Source organism: Rhinoderma darwinii, chromosome 3 (assembly GCF_050947455.1).
Source record: "Rhinoderma darwinii isolate aRhiDar2 chromosome 3, aRhiDar2.hap1, whole genome shotgun sequence".
NCBI classification, from domain to species: domain Eukaryota; kingdom Metazoa; phylum Chordata; class Amphibia; order Anura; family Rhinodermatidae; genus Rhinoderma; species Rhinoderma darwinii.
The window spans coordinates 273,797,242-273,812,361 of NC_134689.1; the positions used below are offsets into that span (position 1 = coordinate 273,797,242).

General features: G+C 41.2%; 1 protein-coding gene across 1 annotated transcript in view; it reads right to left on the bottom strand.

Annotated features, from left to right (window-relative positions):
* Nucleotides 1-8,244: 8,244 nt before the first annotated feature.
* Nucleotides 8,245-15,120, bottom strand: part of MINDY2 (MINDY lysine 48 deubiquitinase 2) — a 62,768-nt gene continuing 55,892 nt past the window's right edge. The window contains exons 7-9 of the mRNA XM_075857940.1: nt 13,459-13,632; nt 8,714-8,893; nt 8,245-8,400 (exon numbers count right to left, since the gene is read on the bottom strand). Of these exons, the coding sequence (XP_075714055.1) occupies nt 8,278-8,400; nt 8,714-8,893; nt 13,459-13,632 (477 nt within the window). The 3' untranslated portion in view covers nt 8,245-8,277. The remainder of the gene's footprint in view (nt 8,401-8,713; nt 8,894-13,458; nt 13,633-15,120) is intronic.

A 15,120-nucleotide genomic window follows, 5' to 3' on the forward strand; every position in this document is an offset into this window, starting at 1 on the left:
ACAGTGGAAACACCCAAGAAGTGACCCCATTTTGGAAACTGCACCACTCAAAGAATTTATCTAGGGGTGTGATCACTTTTATGACCCCATATTTTTTTGGGCTGAATTTAGTAGAAATCTGGTACTAAAACTAAAATGCTAAATTTTTCACAAATTCGTAATATATAGGACAGATTTTTTCAGACACAGAATGTAAGTGAAGGAAGACACCTCAATATTTATTGGGATTTTTCTTCTGAGTTTAGAAATACCCCCAAAGTGGTCTAAATATCTTGTCTGGACACTTAGCAGTGCCTGGAAGTGAAGAAGCACCACAAGAATTTTGAGGCCTTATTTTTACTTGGATGATTTTTAGCCACGAGCATAGGCCTAAAAAAAAATGTGCAGATCATACACATTTGTTAGAGTATTAGGTATTCATCTAGGGGTATAATGAGGGTTTTTATTTATTTTTTTGTTTTTTTTAGTGTCCAATTCTAAAAATGGGTAAAAGACCAGAAAGATAAATGGAGGGGTGGGGTTATTAAAAGTATAAAAGGTTTAATCCAGGGAGGTGTGGTAGATGCGGAAGCACTCCTTCATGCACAGTCCGGGTTTAGATGGGCAAGTGTCGCATTGATATGTGGTATCCTTGCGGATACCCCTTTTTGTGCAGACACGGCACCTTTTTTGTGCCCTGCCTTTTTTTCCTGTGCCAGTTAAACAATCCTGTGTTTAGTTAAACAATTAGTGTGTAGGTGATTAAACATTGTTCTAATTTTTTTTATTTTTTTCACGAGTCAGGAAATATTATAAATTAGATTCTAATTTATAATATTTCCCAGCACTGGTCACTAGATGGAGCAATTCCCAAAATTACAGCATTGCATGTGGTAAAGCAACCACATTGCTTTATGCTGCAAAATTGGAAAAAAAATCCCTCGCTCTAGTGAGCTCTCAGAATCCCCCCCTCCTTTATCCTGGCTAGTGCCGGGAGAAACGAGGGGATTGAACGGTCAAACCTCCTACACTGTGAGTCGCCATTTTTTGAGCTAACACAGTGTAGGTTTACATACACTAGTAAACACACACTGAAACACGAACATACATAGAAATCACTTACCTGCTCCTGCCGCCGCCGCTCCCTCCGGTCCGTTCGCTCAGTCTGCTGCCGCTGCTCCAAGTGCACAAGTCCGGAAGCCGCGACCGGAAGTAGTAATCTTACTGTCCGGCCGCGACTTCCGGTCTACAGGAAAATGCCGCCGGACGGCGCTCAGTTCAACTTGGACTGTGTGGGAGCGGCGCATGCGCCGTTCCCACACAGACGGCGTACACCATAGTGGATGGAACGGGCCCCGTTCGCATTCACTATGGGACTGTAGCTGCCGTATTCCATGTCTGTATGTGTCGTTAATCGACACATACAGAAATGGAGTAAAAAATGGCAGCCCCCATAGGGAAGAAAAAGTGTAAAAATAAAAAAAAGTAAAACACAAACACACAAATAAATATAAAAGTTTTTAATAAAAGACTAAAATCAAACGGATGTTAAATTTTTTTTTTTCGTGACACTTTTCCTTTAAGTGATCAAATAAAAAATGGGAGGTGGTGGGGAACAGGGGAAGTGAAAATTAGGGGTTATTCACTATTTTCACTATGACTGGGGTGACAACACAATTCAGGCTCTGATTTCTCCAACTACTAAACACCAACTAAGAGATCAGAGCCTGTATCCTGTATTTTTCACCTGCCCTGCAAGAAAACGCACTGTGATTGGTAGGGCTGAACAGACCTACCCACCAATCACAGCACTGGCCGGCAATGGACCAATAGCAGCGGTCCATTGCCGGTCACATGTGACATGGGAAATTGCGGGAGGGAGCACAGGAACAGTTTTTATAACTTTCATAGTACTTTTTATAACTTTTATAATAGTTTTGACAACTTTTAGGGAGGATCGGTAGATCTGTAGAGATCCACCGATCACATCGATCACCGGCATTGGACCGCTTTTAAGGGTCCGTTGCCGGTGACCGAGATGACAGACCCACCAATCACAGCATTTGCCGGCAATGGACCGCCGCTATTGGTCCATTGCCGATCACATGGGGCAGGGAGGGGGACCTTTGTAACCGGACTAAATTACAAGTCCCGGGAACGGTTTTTAAAACTTTCACAGTAAAAACAAATGTGATCGGTGGATCTGTACAGATCCACCGATCACCGGACCGCTAATCGGGGTCAATTGCCGGTGACACGGGAGTGTTAGCCGTCAGGGAAATCTTCTCTCCCGGTCACCGGCTGTGTACATCGGGAACAACTCAGTAACTATACGTCCTCGTGCGGGAAGTAACCTCCCGCGACGACTTATAGTTACTGACTCATGCGGGTAGGGGTTAATCATTGAATTCAGGTGTTTCACTCAGTCCCATTGCCACAGGTGTGTAAAATCCAGCATCTAGCCAAGCAGCCTGACTTTACAAACATTTGTGAAAGAATGGATCGCTCTAAAGAGCTTGCTGAATTCCACGTGGTACTAGAATACCGCTTCTCTATCTGGCAGTCTGATGGATACGAGTCTCAGTTTGGCAAAAGCCAGGGGAACCTGTCGGACTGCGTTGTGCCAACATAGGCCCCTTAATTCTAGTTAAGGGTAATCTTAATTCTCCAGGATACAAAAACATTTTGGACAATTGTATGCTTGCAACTTTGTGGGAGCAGTTTAGGAACACTCGTTTTCGTTCCAGCATATCTGTTCCCCAGTGCACAAAGCAAGGTCCATAAAGGCATGGTTGGGTGAGCTTGGATTGGAAGAACTTGACTGGCACGCACAGAGACCTGACCTGAACCCCATCAAACACCTTTGAAATGAACTAGAACAAAGATTGCAAGCCAGGTCCTTTTGTCCACCAATGTGACATCACAAATGCTCTTCGGATAAATTGGCAAAGATTCCCACACACACAATCCAGAATCTTGTAGAAAGCCTTCCCAGAAGAGTGGAAGCTGTATTAGCCACAAAGGGGCATATTAATGCCTATGGATTTAGAATGGGATGTCATAAATATACTTTTATCCATATAGTGTATATATAATTTTGTTGTTAGTATCAACATCCCCCATTATGCATATGAATGATCCCCACACGGCCGCACAGGTGATATGGATTGTTAATCGGGTCACTGCTTCTAGGAGAGGACAGAGTGAAGGCAACAATTTGCAAAGCTACGGCCTCCATCCACACTATTACCAGGGGAACATCGGCTGTGTTAGTACCCCCCACAGCTTCTCTGCCCCCTGCTTGATGACATTTGCGGCCTAGTAGATGTGAAGCGCAATTGCTTGCTTTTGAGGTAGAGTCTCTGAGCTCATATTGTTGTCGCCATTATCCTCAGCAGAGCCAAAACATTGACATCGTGCAGACTCTGCAATGCAGACGACGAGCTGTTGAGGAGGGTGAAGATCTCAGGAAGTGCAGTCATAGGAGAAGCGGATGCTGGACAGGTCAGGGGTCCAGGGGATGTAAGTGCGGAGAGCCTGATGAACTCCCTGCCCAGCCTCTCGCTGCGCTGCTGCTGCAAATATTGATTTCACAATTGTCATCAAAATTAGAATGAGGCTTTACTGAAAAAGCGAATTCGATTAATTGCCTTGCCCTAAATCACAATGGCTTTAATCTATAATCTGAAAAAAAATGCTACCTTGGCATTCTTAATCCATAAAATAATTCGAGAATACCACAACACGATCATTTGTTTTGTAGCGCTTTATTTCAAATAATTTAGGATATAACAATTTGTGTTTAGAGTTGACAATGTTACTCGTAGCTTTGAGTTTTGCATTATCTCCTATTAATCTTCAAAGCTGTAAGAACCGATTCCATCAACAAATATATACAATTAACAAATCAGATACAAAACAAGTACATACACACACAGATACCATAAAAAAACGAAATCAAAAAGACATTCAGACGTGGGTGAAGTTCTGCAGAAACATGAAAAAAAAAAAAATGTAATTCTAAGCTTCAGAAGTCCAGTTATAGAAAGGAAGAGAGAAAGAGGCAAAGATACTATTTATTAAGTCATAGAAATCATCCTTCTCTGAAAGTACACACCCAGTAGGATTTGTAACCTTGTTGTAAAGTTAACCTTTAATAGAATACATTCAATCAAATGTGGAGCTACAGCAGAATATTGCAACTCTGGAAGTAACGTTCTCCTGCATTCTTAATTGCCATTAGAACAAATGCCCTTTTAGTGGATTTTTATAATGCATCATGCTTGGTTCTACATTTGTTAAAGGCCATGTACAGCTTTGCACTGATTTTTCTATTTTTATCGTTCATACGCTTCATAAATACAAAATTGAGCAACTTTCTAAATAGACTTAATTAAAAATGTCCCACCAGTTTGCTGCTGTAGTATGTAACTCCTTCACCTAGCCGGCGTTCTGCAAATTCCGATATAGATCCGACAGCAGGTTATACAAGCTGTGATGTGTCACAGTCTAGATCGGGTGTAAAGCAGAGGGGGAAATCACACAGGATATGGCCCCATGCACACGACCATAGGTTTCCCCTGATCCGTAATTAGATGAATTGCAGACCCATTAATTTCTATAGGCCATGTATATTTACGGATATGTGTCCAGGCCGTAGAACTGATCCACAAAATATAGACCATGTCCTATTCTTCTCCACAATTGTGGCACAGATTTGCTCATAGAAGTCTATGGGCGCTTCCGCAACTGCGGACGGTTAGGCATGTGGATCCGTATTTGCGAACACCCTTACAGTCGTGTGCATGAGGCCTATCTGTGTAAAGTGAAAGCAGTACAGGAATGACGATGTGCTGGTACATGAGCACTGGAGAAGACAGTAGAATCTTGGTGTCTCAGAACTCACATTCAGCATGTATTATTACTGGGAGGGACACGTCCACATGAGAAGTCTGAAACAAGCAGCAGGTTGCACACTGTACAACAGAAGGAAAAATAAAAAAGACTGCAGCCTGAAAGTGCGTGCAAGTTTCAGTTTGATCACAAATTATTCAACGCAGGATCAAGTATCAAGATCATTATGTAATGGTCAACCAAAGTCATCTCACACGTTATTCAGAACCAGGTATTTTCAGTAATGGCCATTGAAGCCAATGATCCAGAATTCTTGCTAACCAAGCAGTGGAGGAAAAATAAATGGTCTCGGTACTATAATATAACAGGGCATTTCCTGAAATTCTAGAACTTTGTTTTCAAACCTGAAACAATTCAGTGGAAGAGTTTCAGGTCTTTGGTAGATAAGGGTCAGGAAAACTATGCTAAAACCTGGACCATTAAACCTACAAAAAGTCCAAAGTTACTGAGAAGACCCACCTTATTTTAGTACAAGGCTCTGATGGATTTCTGGAGCTATAATTTTAAAAGGGTATGTGCACCTTTGCCATAGAAAAAAATATTTTCAAATCTCTATCTGTGTACCTGTTCACATAGCACTATGCTGATGGCCAATTTCTGTATTTCTTTTTTAATTTTCGTGATCTGCTTTCTCTGTCATGTCTGCCTCGGACGCTGCAAGCTCTGAGCAAAGTGGGTGTTTTCTGTGACGAATGTTTTCTATCCCACTCCCTTCTCCCACTTGGCAATACAAGCTGTGATCTATGTGAGAAAATGCATCTCAGAGGTCTCCTCAGGGATATAGATGTGTCAACACTAACCTGCTCTGACCACAGGTGCCTGTAAAGTACTCAGGGATACTTTAGAAAGATGCAGGGGACAGTGGGAAGGGAATACAAAATGCCTGTATGATATGCGTACACACAGGGTTTGTTTGCAGACTGTAACAGGTTGATGCAGGTGCTGCTCCATGGTTAAACATAGTTTTGCAGAGAAACTGCATACACACAACATAAAGAATTTCTTTTAAATGGTAACTAAACTTTTAAAAAACTTCTGACATGTCAGAAGTTTTGATTGGTGGGTGTCTGAGCACTGAGACCCCCACTGATCGCTAAAACAAAGCAGTTGAGGCGCTTGTGTGATTGCTGAGCCACTTCGTCTCTGTTCGGCTTCTTCCAGAAATAGATGTAGCGGTGTATGGACTCAATAGAAAGTCTGAGCCCGCACACCGCTACATCAGCTTTACAGAAAAAGCCAAAACAGAAACGAAGCGGCTCAGTGCTCACACGAGCGCTTCTGCAGCTTAGTTTTAGCGATTGGTGGGGGTCTCCGTGCTTGGATCCCCACCAATAAAAACTTCTGACATGTTGAATTTTTAGTTGAACGTTTAGTTACCCCTTAAATCAAAACTATTTGCAAAGCCTTTTTTTTGGATGCATTGAAACAAAGAGGGAAAGATTGACTAGCTGCACATAGCCTTTGTATTGTGCAAAAAGATAGACCCTGTACAGTGCAGAAAAGAGACTACGGTAAGTATAGAGTACACACTCTTGATATGGATTGCAGATGTCATTTGCTAAAATAGGACGTATACGTCAGGGGAGGATTACTAACAAGAATAACTCATTAGCATTTCTGACACTAAAAGGCTAATGACAGAAAAGCTTATTCATCTGTACTTCAACACTTCAGACTAGTTTCTCATGTAAAAAGAAAATGCAATACACACATGTAAAGTGTATTTTGTCAATTACCGCACAGGTCGATATTGAAAAATGCTGGCTAAGGCCCCATGCACACAACCGTGCCCGTAATCACGTTCTCTAATTACGGGCACGGCCAGTCGGCCGGGGACAGTCTTTTTTTAAAAACAAATTTTACGGAAGGTTTCTACGGCACGGACATCTTCCTGTAAATACACGGGCACGTGTCAGTTGGCCATAGAAATGAATGGGTCCATTATTATGGACGAAATCTACGGTCGTATGCATGGGGCCTAATAGGAAGCCTTCCACTCAAGGATGAATGGGCACTGAGTAGGGAACAAAGATGGAGGAAGAAGGCTTGGAAGTACCCAACCACATATTAAATCAGATTTTAGGAAAAAAAATTATCTAGATGGAGAAGCACTTTGGGGAGGAATTTCTATAGAAATGGCAAGATTTTAAAAACGGACTGAAAACTTCTGTCCACCCCATATACTGCATTCTCCAGCTGAAATGGAGGGTAGTATCCCTGGAGAAAGATTTATTTTAAGAAAAGAATGAACCCACACACCATGTTGAAGAACATATTTTGTGTTATAACATAGGCATAACTTAACATGTGGTCAAATGTAAAACCTATTGTTATTGGAAGTAAAAACATTGGGAGCAAAGAATGCTCAATTATAATATTTACATCAACACAATCTTTATATGATAATCTGGAATGAAGAACAAACTGATTGTCAATCCTAGGGTCATGAAACATTAAGACAACATTACCCAGAATACCCAGGGAAGCCTTAACACATAGTGACATTGTATCCCTCTCCTGTCACTCGTACGCACAACCAGCACAGGCCTAACCACATTACATACCCACTTTATAGTCAAGAACGGCAAGTCAGCCGGCACACAGACAGACAATGTGCGTGTACTGCAGTAACAGTCTCACTTTTATTGGTTTAAAAATGTTTTTTCCTTAATTTTTTTAGCCTGGACAAACACAAATTAACCTGTTTGTACAACCGTGTCACCACATCCAGAACAATATATTACATGAAAAAAGTCACACTGGTCCGAAATATTAAAAAAAGCGTATTTTGTCACAAAATCTTCAAACCTGATATTTTCGGGTACAAAGCCCCGGGGGTATGACATAGTGGAGTAGTAAATATACCTTTACATTGAGTAAAGTCTTTGTAGCTATAGGGTAATAAGTATAAAGAGGGCCTGTGCCGACCAGATACTGCAACGTAGCTCAGCACAGCTGGTGAAAATAAGAGCAAACCATGCTGGGACCTAATACTTCATCTAGCTTTCCTTTACTCATGTGCCCTTTATAATATAGTACATGTCCCCAAAGTCTAAGACACCTGACAAAAGTAACCACTCCTTTACTTCAGTGGTCACAGTAGTCTGCAATTTATTTCTGGACTAAATATCATAAAAGAAACTATAATTTATTAAAAATAGTGTAAGGGTGCACTTCCTGTTCCAAATTTTTGGATATGGACACAGGATATTATCGCACAACTCCACATGACAGGAGAGAGTCTAAGCAGGTTTGTAACAAAGTCCCTTTTCCAACCTGAAAGACGGCTGAAGTTTAGGCACAGATGGCTAATAACCAGTGTCCCCTTTTCTCTATACACTGACAGGCCCCTTCATGGTCCCAGAAAAGAACATTTATTTTCCGTTATAGAAGAATGCAAGAATTCTTGTCTTTTTCCTTTTCTTTGGGCTCTTTCCTCTTTTTCTCACTGCTCCCTGGTGTTCGTCCACTGGAGGGACTGGCAATTGCCTGAGGCGGCTGTCCTGGCTGCAATTGAAAAATATAACAAATTAGAAAAAAAATAATTCCATCCATCTATACAATATAGCAAGAAGTCAGGAGGTGTAGATATATGGCAGGAGCCAGGTAACCAGTGCACCTAGAAATTGGCTATATACTTTACAGTTCAAAAGTCTTAGGCAGTCGAGAGAGCGAATAGGCTTGATTAAGAAGTCCGCTATTACTGAAGCCCAAGCATCTTAGAGAACATTTCACAGTCCGACAGGAATTTGCGGTCTATTATCTCTGCTAAATGGCCTTTGATACTGAATTTTGTATTTGCCTTTTTTTGCGAAGTTACCTGCTGAGGGGCAGAGGCTGCTGCCTGCTCTTGTTCCTGATAATACTGAGAAGCTCTCCGGTCTTCTTCTTCCTGAAGTTTTTTAGCCAAGTCTAGATCACTGATGCCTTCTGGTATCTGTTCCCAGTCAATGTCTTGGTTCTGCTGCTCTTGCTGTAGTGATAAAGCCATCAGATAATCCTAGAAAAGACACCGCTCATCAGCACAAGTCGAGAAATAAAACCCTCTACAAATTTAGTGTCCAAAATGCATAGTGACAGTGGGAACTTCTATAATTGAAATATTTGCACAATACTTCCATCATCCTAATGCAGCAGAAATGTCTTTTAATGCAGGAATATTAGATGCGCCACATTTTACGATAATAGGAGTTAATGTATATTAAGATGCACCGTTTACACTTGTCAGATGCTGCACTTAAATGTTACCTGTTATACTCTACAACCTAGGTTCTGAACAAGGGTCACACACCATGTCTCAAGGTGGTAATCGCACTGAGCTCATGTGGAGCTTTAACTAGGCAAACAGGAGGAGATATATCAAGACTGGTGCAAAGGAAAAGTGGAGTAGTTGCCCATGGCAACCAGATCCCACCTCTCATTTTCAGAGGCCCTTTGGAAAATAAAACCAGCAACCTGATTGGTTGCCAACTACTCCACGTTTCCTTTGCTTTAGTTTTGATATATCTCCTCCACAGCGTATGACCACAGCCCTGGGGGGGGGGGGGTTGTTGTAACTCGAGTAGGGCAATTAGGAATGTTGAGAAACTGCCCCACATAAATCACTATTTACACACTCCAACGTTTCAATTGCTCGCTGTCGCTACCGGTAAAGGCCCTTTTACACTGCCGACTTGCCTAGCCAATAAAGAGCTCTGATCGAAGATAACATGTAGATCGGCACTCGTTTGCTGTATTAACATGGGCAACGTCTGATTGTGGAGACGAACGATCATTAATCCCCAGTCTGCATCGGCAGCACATCCCATTTACACAGGGAAATGTACTGCCAACAAAGATCTTTTTTTTTTCTGACCAAAAGATGCGACCAGGAAATGAGCAAACTTGTTTGTCGGCCGATTGTTGCCATGTTTAAACGGGACAATAATCGGGAACGAGAATTGTTATATGCGATCGTTTGACCTCTCATCTGCCTGTGTAAATGGGCCTTAAAACCTGTTTGCTTTATCATTTACATACACGCTTGCTGTCACCCTACCTACCTATCACCATCTCATTTGCGATCACTCTTAAACAAATTACCAATCACAGTTGTGCATACAGAGTATACTTACACATAAAATGCACGGAAATAACTATTCTGTTATTTTTTTCCATTCGCCTATACAATATATTTGTACCTCCTGCTTCAGCAAAATTCTGATATCAAACACAAGTCACCTAGGGGGTTGAATCTGCAATCTACTCTCCATTAAGTTCCAGGGCTTCATTTATTCTGTAAAAAGCGCTGATCCACTGGGTACTAGCAGCAGCCTTTTCAAATACCTGCATTCACGGTCTCTGTATTCTAATGGAATGCATATTGCTTTATCGTAGCTAGTGACCTGAATATGCCACAATATAATAAAATACATTGTGTCTGGGGTCCTGAGTATCAGTGCTGACACTAAAGGTTCACGTTTAAGCAATTGTGCCACCTACTTTCTGAAAAAAACCAGATATGATCTCGGGCTCCTAAATACCAAAACAACAATTGCCCACTGTCTTTTGATAATGGGTGATGCGGGTCCTCAGTCTACAATGACGTATTTTTGAGTCGCTGTAGTAGAAGGTGGTTAGTGACTCCCTGTTCAACTCTGCTCTAAGAACCAGCTGTTTGTAATGGCTCCAGTTCTTAGAGCAGCCATCAGGATCAGAAGATTTTGCCTCCTCATTATGTGATCACTGTGATCACATGCTGCTGCTGCGTACAGCGTCTCAATGACCGTTCCTGCTCTAAGAACGAGCTGCTGCCGACAGGTCCCGAGGAAGAAATAAATTGTATTTCAAAAAGGGTCGTCCAAATGAAATGTATTTACTCTAATTCTGGTCAGCGCTTCTCGGAAACTGCGATCTTTTCCTATTTCTACATTATACACTTGATGCCGGTTCACTGGCCATTGCTGGTTAAGCTGCAGTTACAAGATTTATTTTCCTCTGTGTATTTTTTTTTTGCTCTACTGAAATGAGACCCAGTACCAGCAGCATTGGAGATGGCGCAGTTGCCACAACGTCATAAACCATGCAAAGTGTAGCCCCAGAAATTGCGCCCCCCCAAAAATTTTTTTTTTTTTTTAGTGTGGGTACTTTAAAGGGCATTCACTACTTTATTGCTACTCTTGGCATAAATTGCAAGGTCAGTAATATTTACATTTGGATTTTTTTTATATATTTATTACTGACCACCTTGAAACATATTGGTACTGGAAACCAATATGTATGCCAGACAGTACATTACAAATATGGTAAACTCTCTGCTCTTTATGCCAGGTTGTGGATTAAATTAGCCCTTACCTACATATGGTGTATCATGTATGCACTGACAGTTTTTACACCAGTGTGCCATTGTTTAGTGCTGTGCATGTTCCCGACACTGGAGCCGGTGGCATAAAACGCAAGAATCGGAAGGTACTCCCACATCAACTTGTAAACAAAAGGACATCAAAAGTGAAGTCATGCACTTTCAAAGTGAGAAGATGCTGGCTTACAAATATGGTGACCGCAAGGATGTCTACATGATTATTACTATCCATTCAAGTGCAACAAAAGCGGTCAGGGAACATGGGTCATCGCTAATAACTTCAAGGGTGGAAGTAGATTTGTGCACCTATATGTTACAACCTTATCTGGTTAAAAGGAAAACCAGATCATGGTGTAAGAAAGTGGCAACAAATCTCATCAAGGTGCACAATGGATTTGTCCTGTACACAAAAAAAAACAAAAAACAGGGGGTCACAGCTACATTTTTGGGCTTTCAGGAGAAGGTGATTGAAGGTCTCCTATTTCTGCAGACCAGAGGGTAGGCCATGAGCCAGAGAATGTGCACCAACTTGTTGAAAGACATTTTTACACACCATCCCTTCAACACCGAACCAAAAATTCCCCCAAAAAAGGGTGCTGGTTCTGTAGCAAACAAGACTGCTAAGTGAGTCACAATATTATTGCTCAGCTTGTTCTTCCATCCCCAGGCTATGCACAAGTGCCTGTTTTGAGATTTAACATACAGTCCCACTGTAAAGGCTTGAATGTTGAGAACAGTAATTCATAGTGCCTATTTTAGCGACAAAGCGGAGTGGTCTCTCTCCAGTCAAGCATATAAGGTGGAGTGAAGTGCTCCTTGAAGCAGGGTGTAGCAGGGGGGGGGGCATTTGACTCGAGTGCTGAGTACTATGGGGTTGGGGGGTACCAATAAAACACTGCCTTGGCCAAGGTATTTAGATACAGGGCAAAGGCAGCAGACTGAATATTTGCCCCAAGTGATAGAGCCTAGGTACCACTCTGCCTTGAAGCAATTCCAAAGTCTTTGTTTTCCCGTGCACAGTTTTACAAAAAAGCACATTGTCAGAAAATAAGATTTCAGGTATAAATTCAAAAAACGAACAAAATAAACACAAAACCAAAAAAGAATGCAAACCTCATAGGGGACCTGTCTATGGTCCTGGGAAAGTCTACCCCCTGCTCCCCCTTTATTTTAGTTAGGAACATTTATAAAACATTAAAGAGTGCTCCAGTTTTCATCTGTTCAGAAATTTCACAACAAACATTTGTGGGGCCTCGGCTTTCAACCAGGTCCAGAAAAAGATGGATTGACACTTTGTACGAAGCCTGAACCCTTCAGCTCTGACCGACATCTCAAATCATATTTATTTTCATAGCCAAGTACGGAAAGGTACCATTTACAAATGAGTCAAGGTCCCATGTTTAGAGGAATTGCCAATTTCCTTTACGAAGGTAGTTACTTTTTAGCTTGAGCACTAGTGAGTTATACCTTGAGAAATACATATGAACTGAGTGAACAAAAAAGGAAATAAAGATCTATTTTTGTATTTATAATAAAAAAAGAAAAAAAAAACAAAAAACACAACAACAACAACAACAACAACAACATCTCCTACCCCAGACCAACTATTTGTCCAACAGAATTTGTCCAACTGAACACCCAAGCTTCTACTGAATGGAAACACACTTTGAGGCCATCAACAATTCAGCACATTAGAGATGCTAACTGCTATACTTTACTAAACTCTGGAGTTTCAGCGCCAGGCTGCAAACATGAAAACAACAAATAATTATAGGGTGCCAAAGTCATCAACAGTTGTCGCAGAGCTGATAAATAATGCATTGAAGTCTCACAAGCTTTGCAGTAACACAAGGCAGTGATATGACAACAGTACTCAATCTCAGCTCACATCAGTAGGATTCCCGTGCTAATGGCAAAAATCAAATAGAATTTTCGACATGATTCTTGGAGTAAAAAGATAATAAAGAGCCCTGTTGTGAATCTGTTAAAACTCTGATTAAGCAGGAGACCTTGCCGGAGTTTCAACTCCCACAGAGGGCACCATAGCGATGCTTCCTCACGTTAACTCTTTCTCTACAATAATCATTCATATACCAGCGGAGCTTCGAGCGCACATTCAGGAAATCCACCATGCCTCAGACACAATTGCCATTTTAGTGTCACTGCTAGTCTAATGACATCTGAGCAGACAATAAATCATCATTATTCTAGGACGCCCAACATACCTGATCAATCTGGTCTTGCTGTCCTTGGTACACGGTTTCTGGTTCAGATGGTGGTCTGAGGTGGAAATCAGAGTTACAAAAGTTTCCATCTCCATCCACATTATGTAAACTTTCCCAGACTATGTTTTCTTCTGTGAGAAATCCCTGGTCCGTTACGAGCAAGTATAGAAGTCCCTAAAAGACATTATGTTTTAAAAAATCCACGATAGTTACTATGGTGGAAAAATAAATAAAAACACCAAACATTATGGGATTTCTCTAGAAAAACTTATGTTGGTGGAATAATTATGGTTCCCGGCCAAAACGGTACCAGCATAACCCAAAACCTTTCAATACATCCCCACGAGCAGTGTGGTTCTCAAACCCTGTATGGTCAAATTTGCATCAGGTGTTGCCATAGCCCTTATTTAGGTCTATGCCCAAGACATCTTTACATTAAAAAGAGACCCAAAAATACACGTTCTGAGGGATGGAGATATTGGTCAATTTCTACATTTTGGAACATTAGCTCCTATGATTTACACCACTAGAAGCCTTTGAAATCTTTGTAAACTCCCATTCTACTTATAGGTAATTTCCAAACATTTTACTCAGCACTAGATTTATGGTGCTTTGCAGTTCTTGAAATAAATGTGCCATCAAAAGTCATGGCGTAATTAGATCATTATTTTTCAAAAGAGGTTAAAGCGGATCGGTCAGATATTTATGCTGCCCTGTTTGTGACAGTCTCATCTCTCCCTATTACTGTGCATAGGGGAGAAATGTGTCAGAGGATGAAGGGCGTGGGGAGGGGGTGAATATATGAATATCATTGGGCTCAAGCCCGGCATCGCCGGAATCGGACCGCAACTATAAAGTGTAAATTCTCCCAAACTACCTCGCTTTACCGACTAAGTGACACTCCGCTGAAATCATCCATCCATCCGTGTCCATCTATCAATATTTTAGGCTGTCCTCAGACAGGGCAGCATAAATATCTAACCGATCTGCTTTAATACGTGTGATTGTTTGTAAGTATTAAAACACATTTGATCATTAGGTGGCAACAATTCTGTGTGCTGAAAGAAAATAAAATGCAAGCAATGCCAAGGGAGGTTGGGGGTTATACTGCAAATACAAAGCAATGGAAATGTGCAGCCACTGAAACAGACCATTAATAGCTGCACTTTTATCCCTTCTTGTTCCCTCTTTGAGCTCGTATCTTCCATGCTGTGCAGTTTGCAGTTTATGTGATAATTTGATAGAAATATCCTAGGAGGTATTTTGGCAGAGCCTTTTCAGCATTTCGCTCTACAGCAATAATTCAAAGGTTCAATTATAGCTTTGAAAAATAGCATGTAATTCACTATTTGTAGGGTCTACTCAGCAGAAATATGTTCATTGGAGTAGGTCGTTTGCAGCATAAAATGTATCTCGCAGTATTAAAACTGTGGAAGTAATGGCAGCAATTCTCTGCCCGTGACAATGAGCACACTGATATAATAACACACTACAACATCCAGATTAAATTAGGTAACTCCGCTTTCCAATTAATTCTGGCTCAGAAGCCGTGAAAATGTCACCTCTTTAGCCTAGAATACATTTATATTATTTTAATGACAATCAACAGGGATCCTAAAATTCTGTCCAGTCCAACTTTTATATGAGCGGCTAATTATAGGG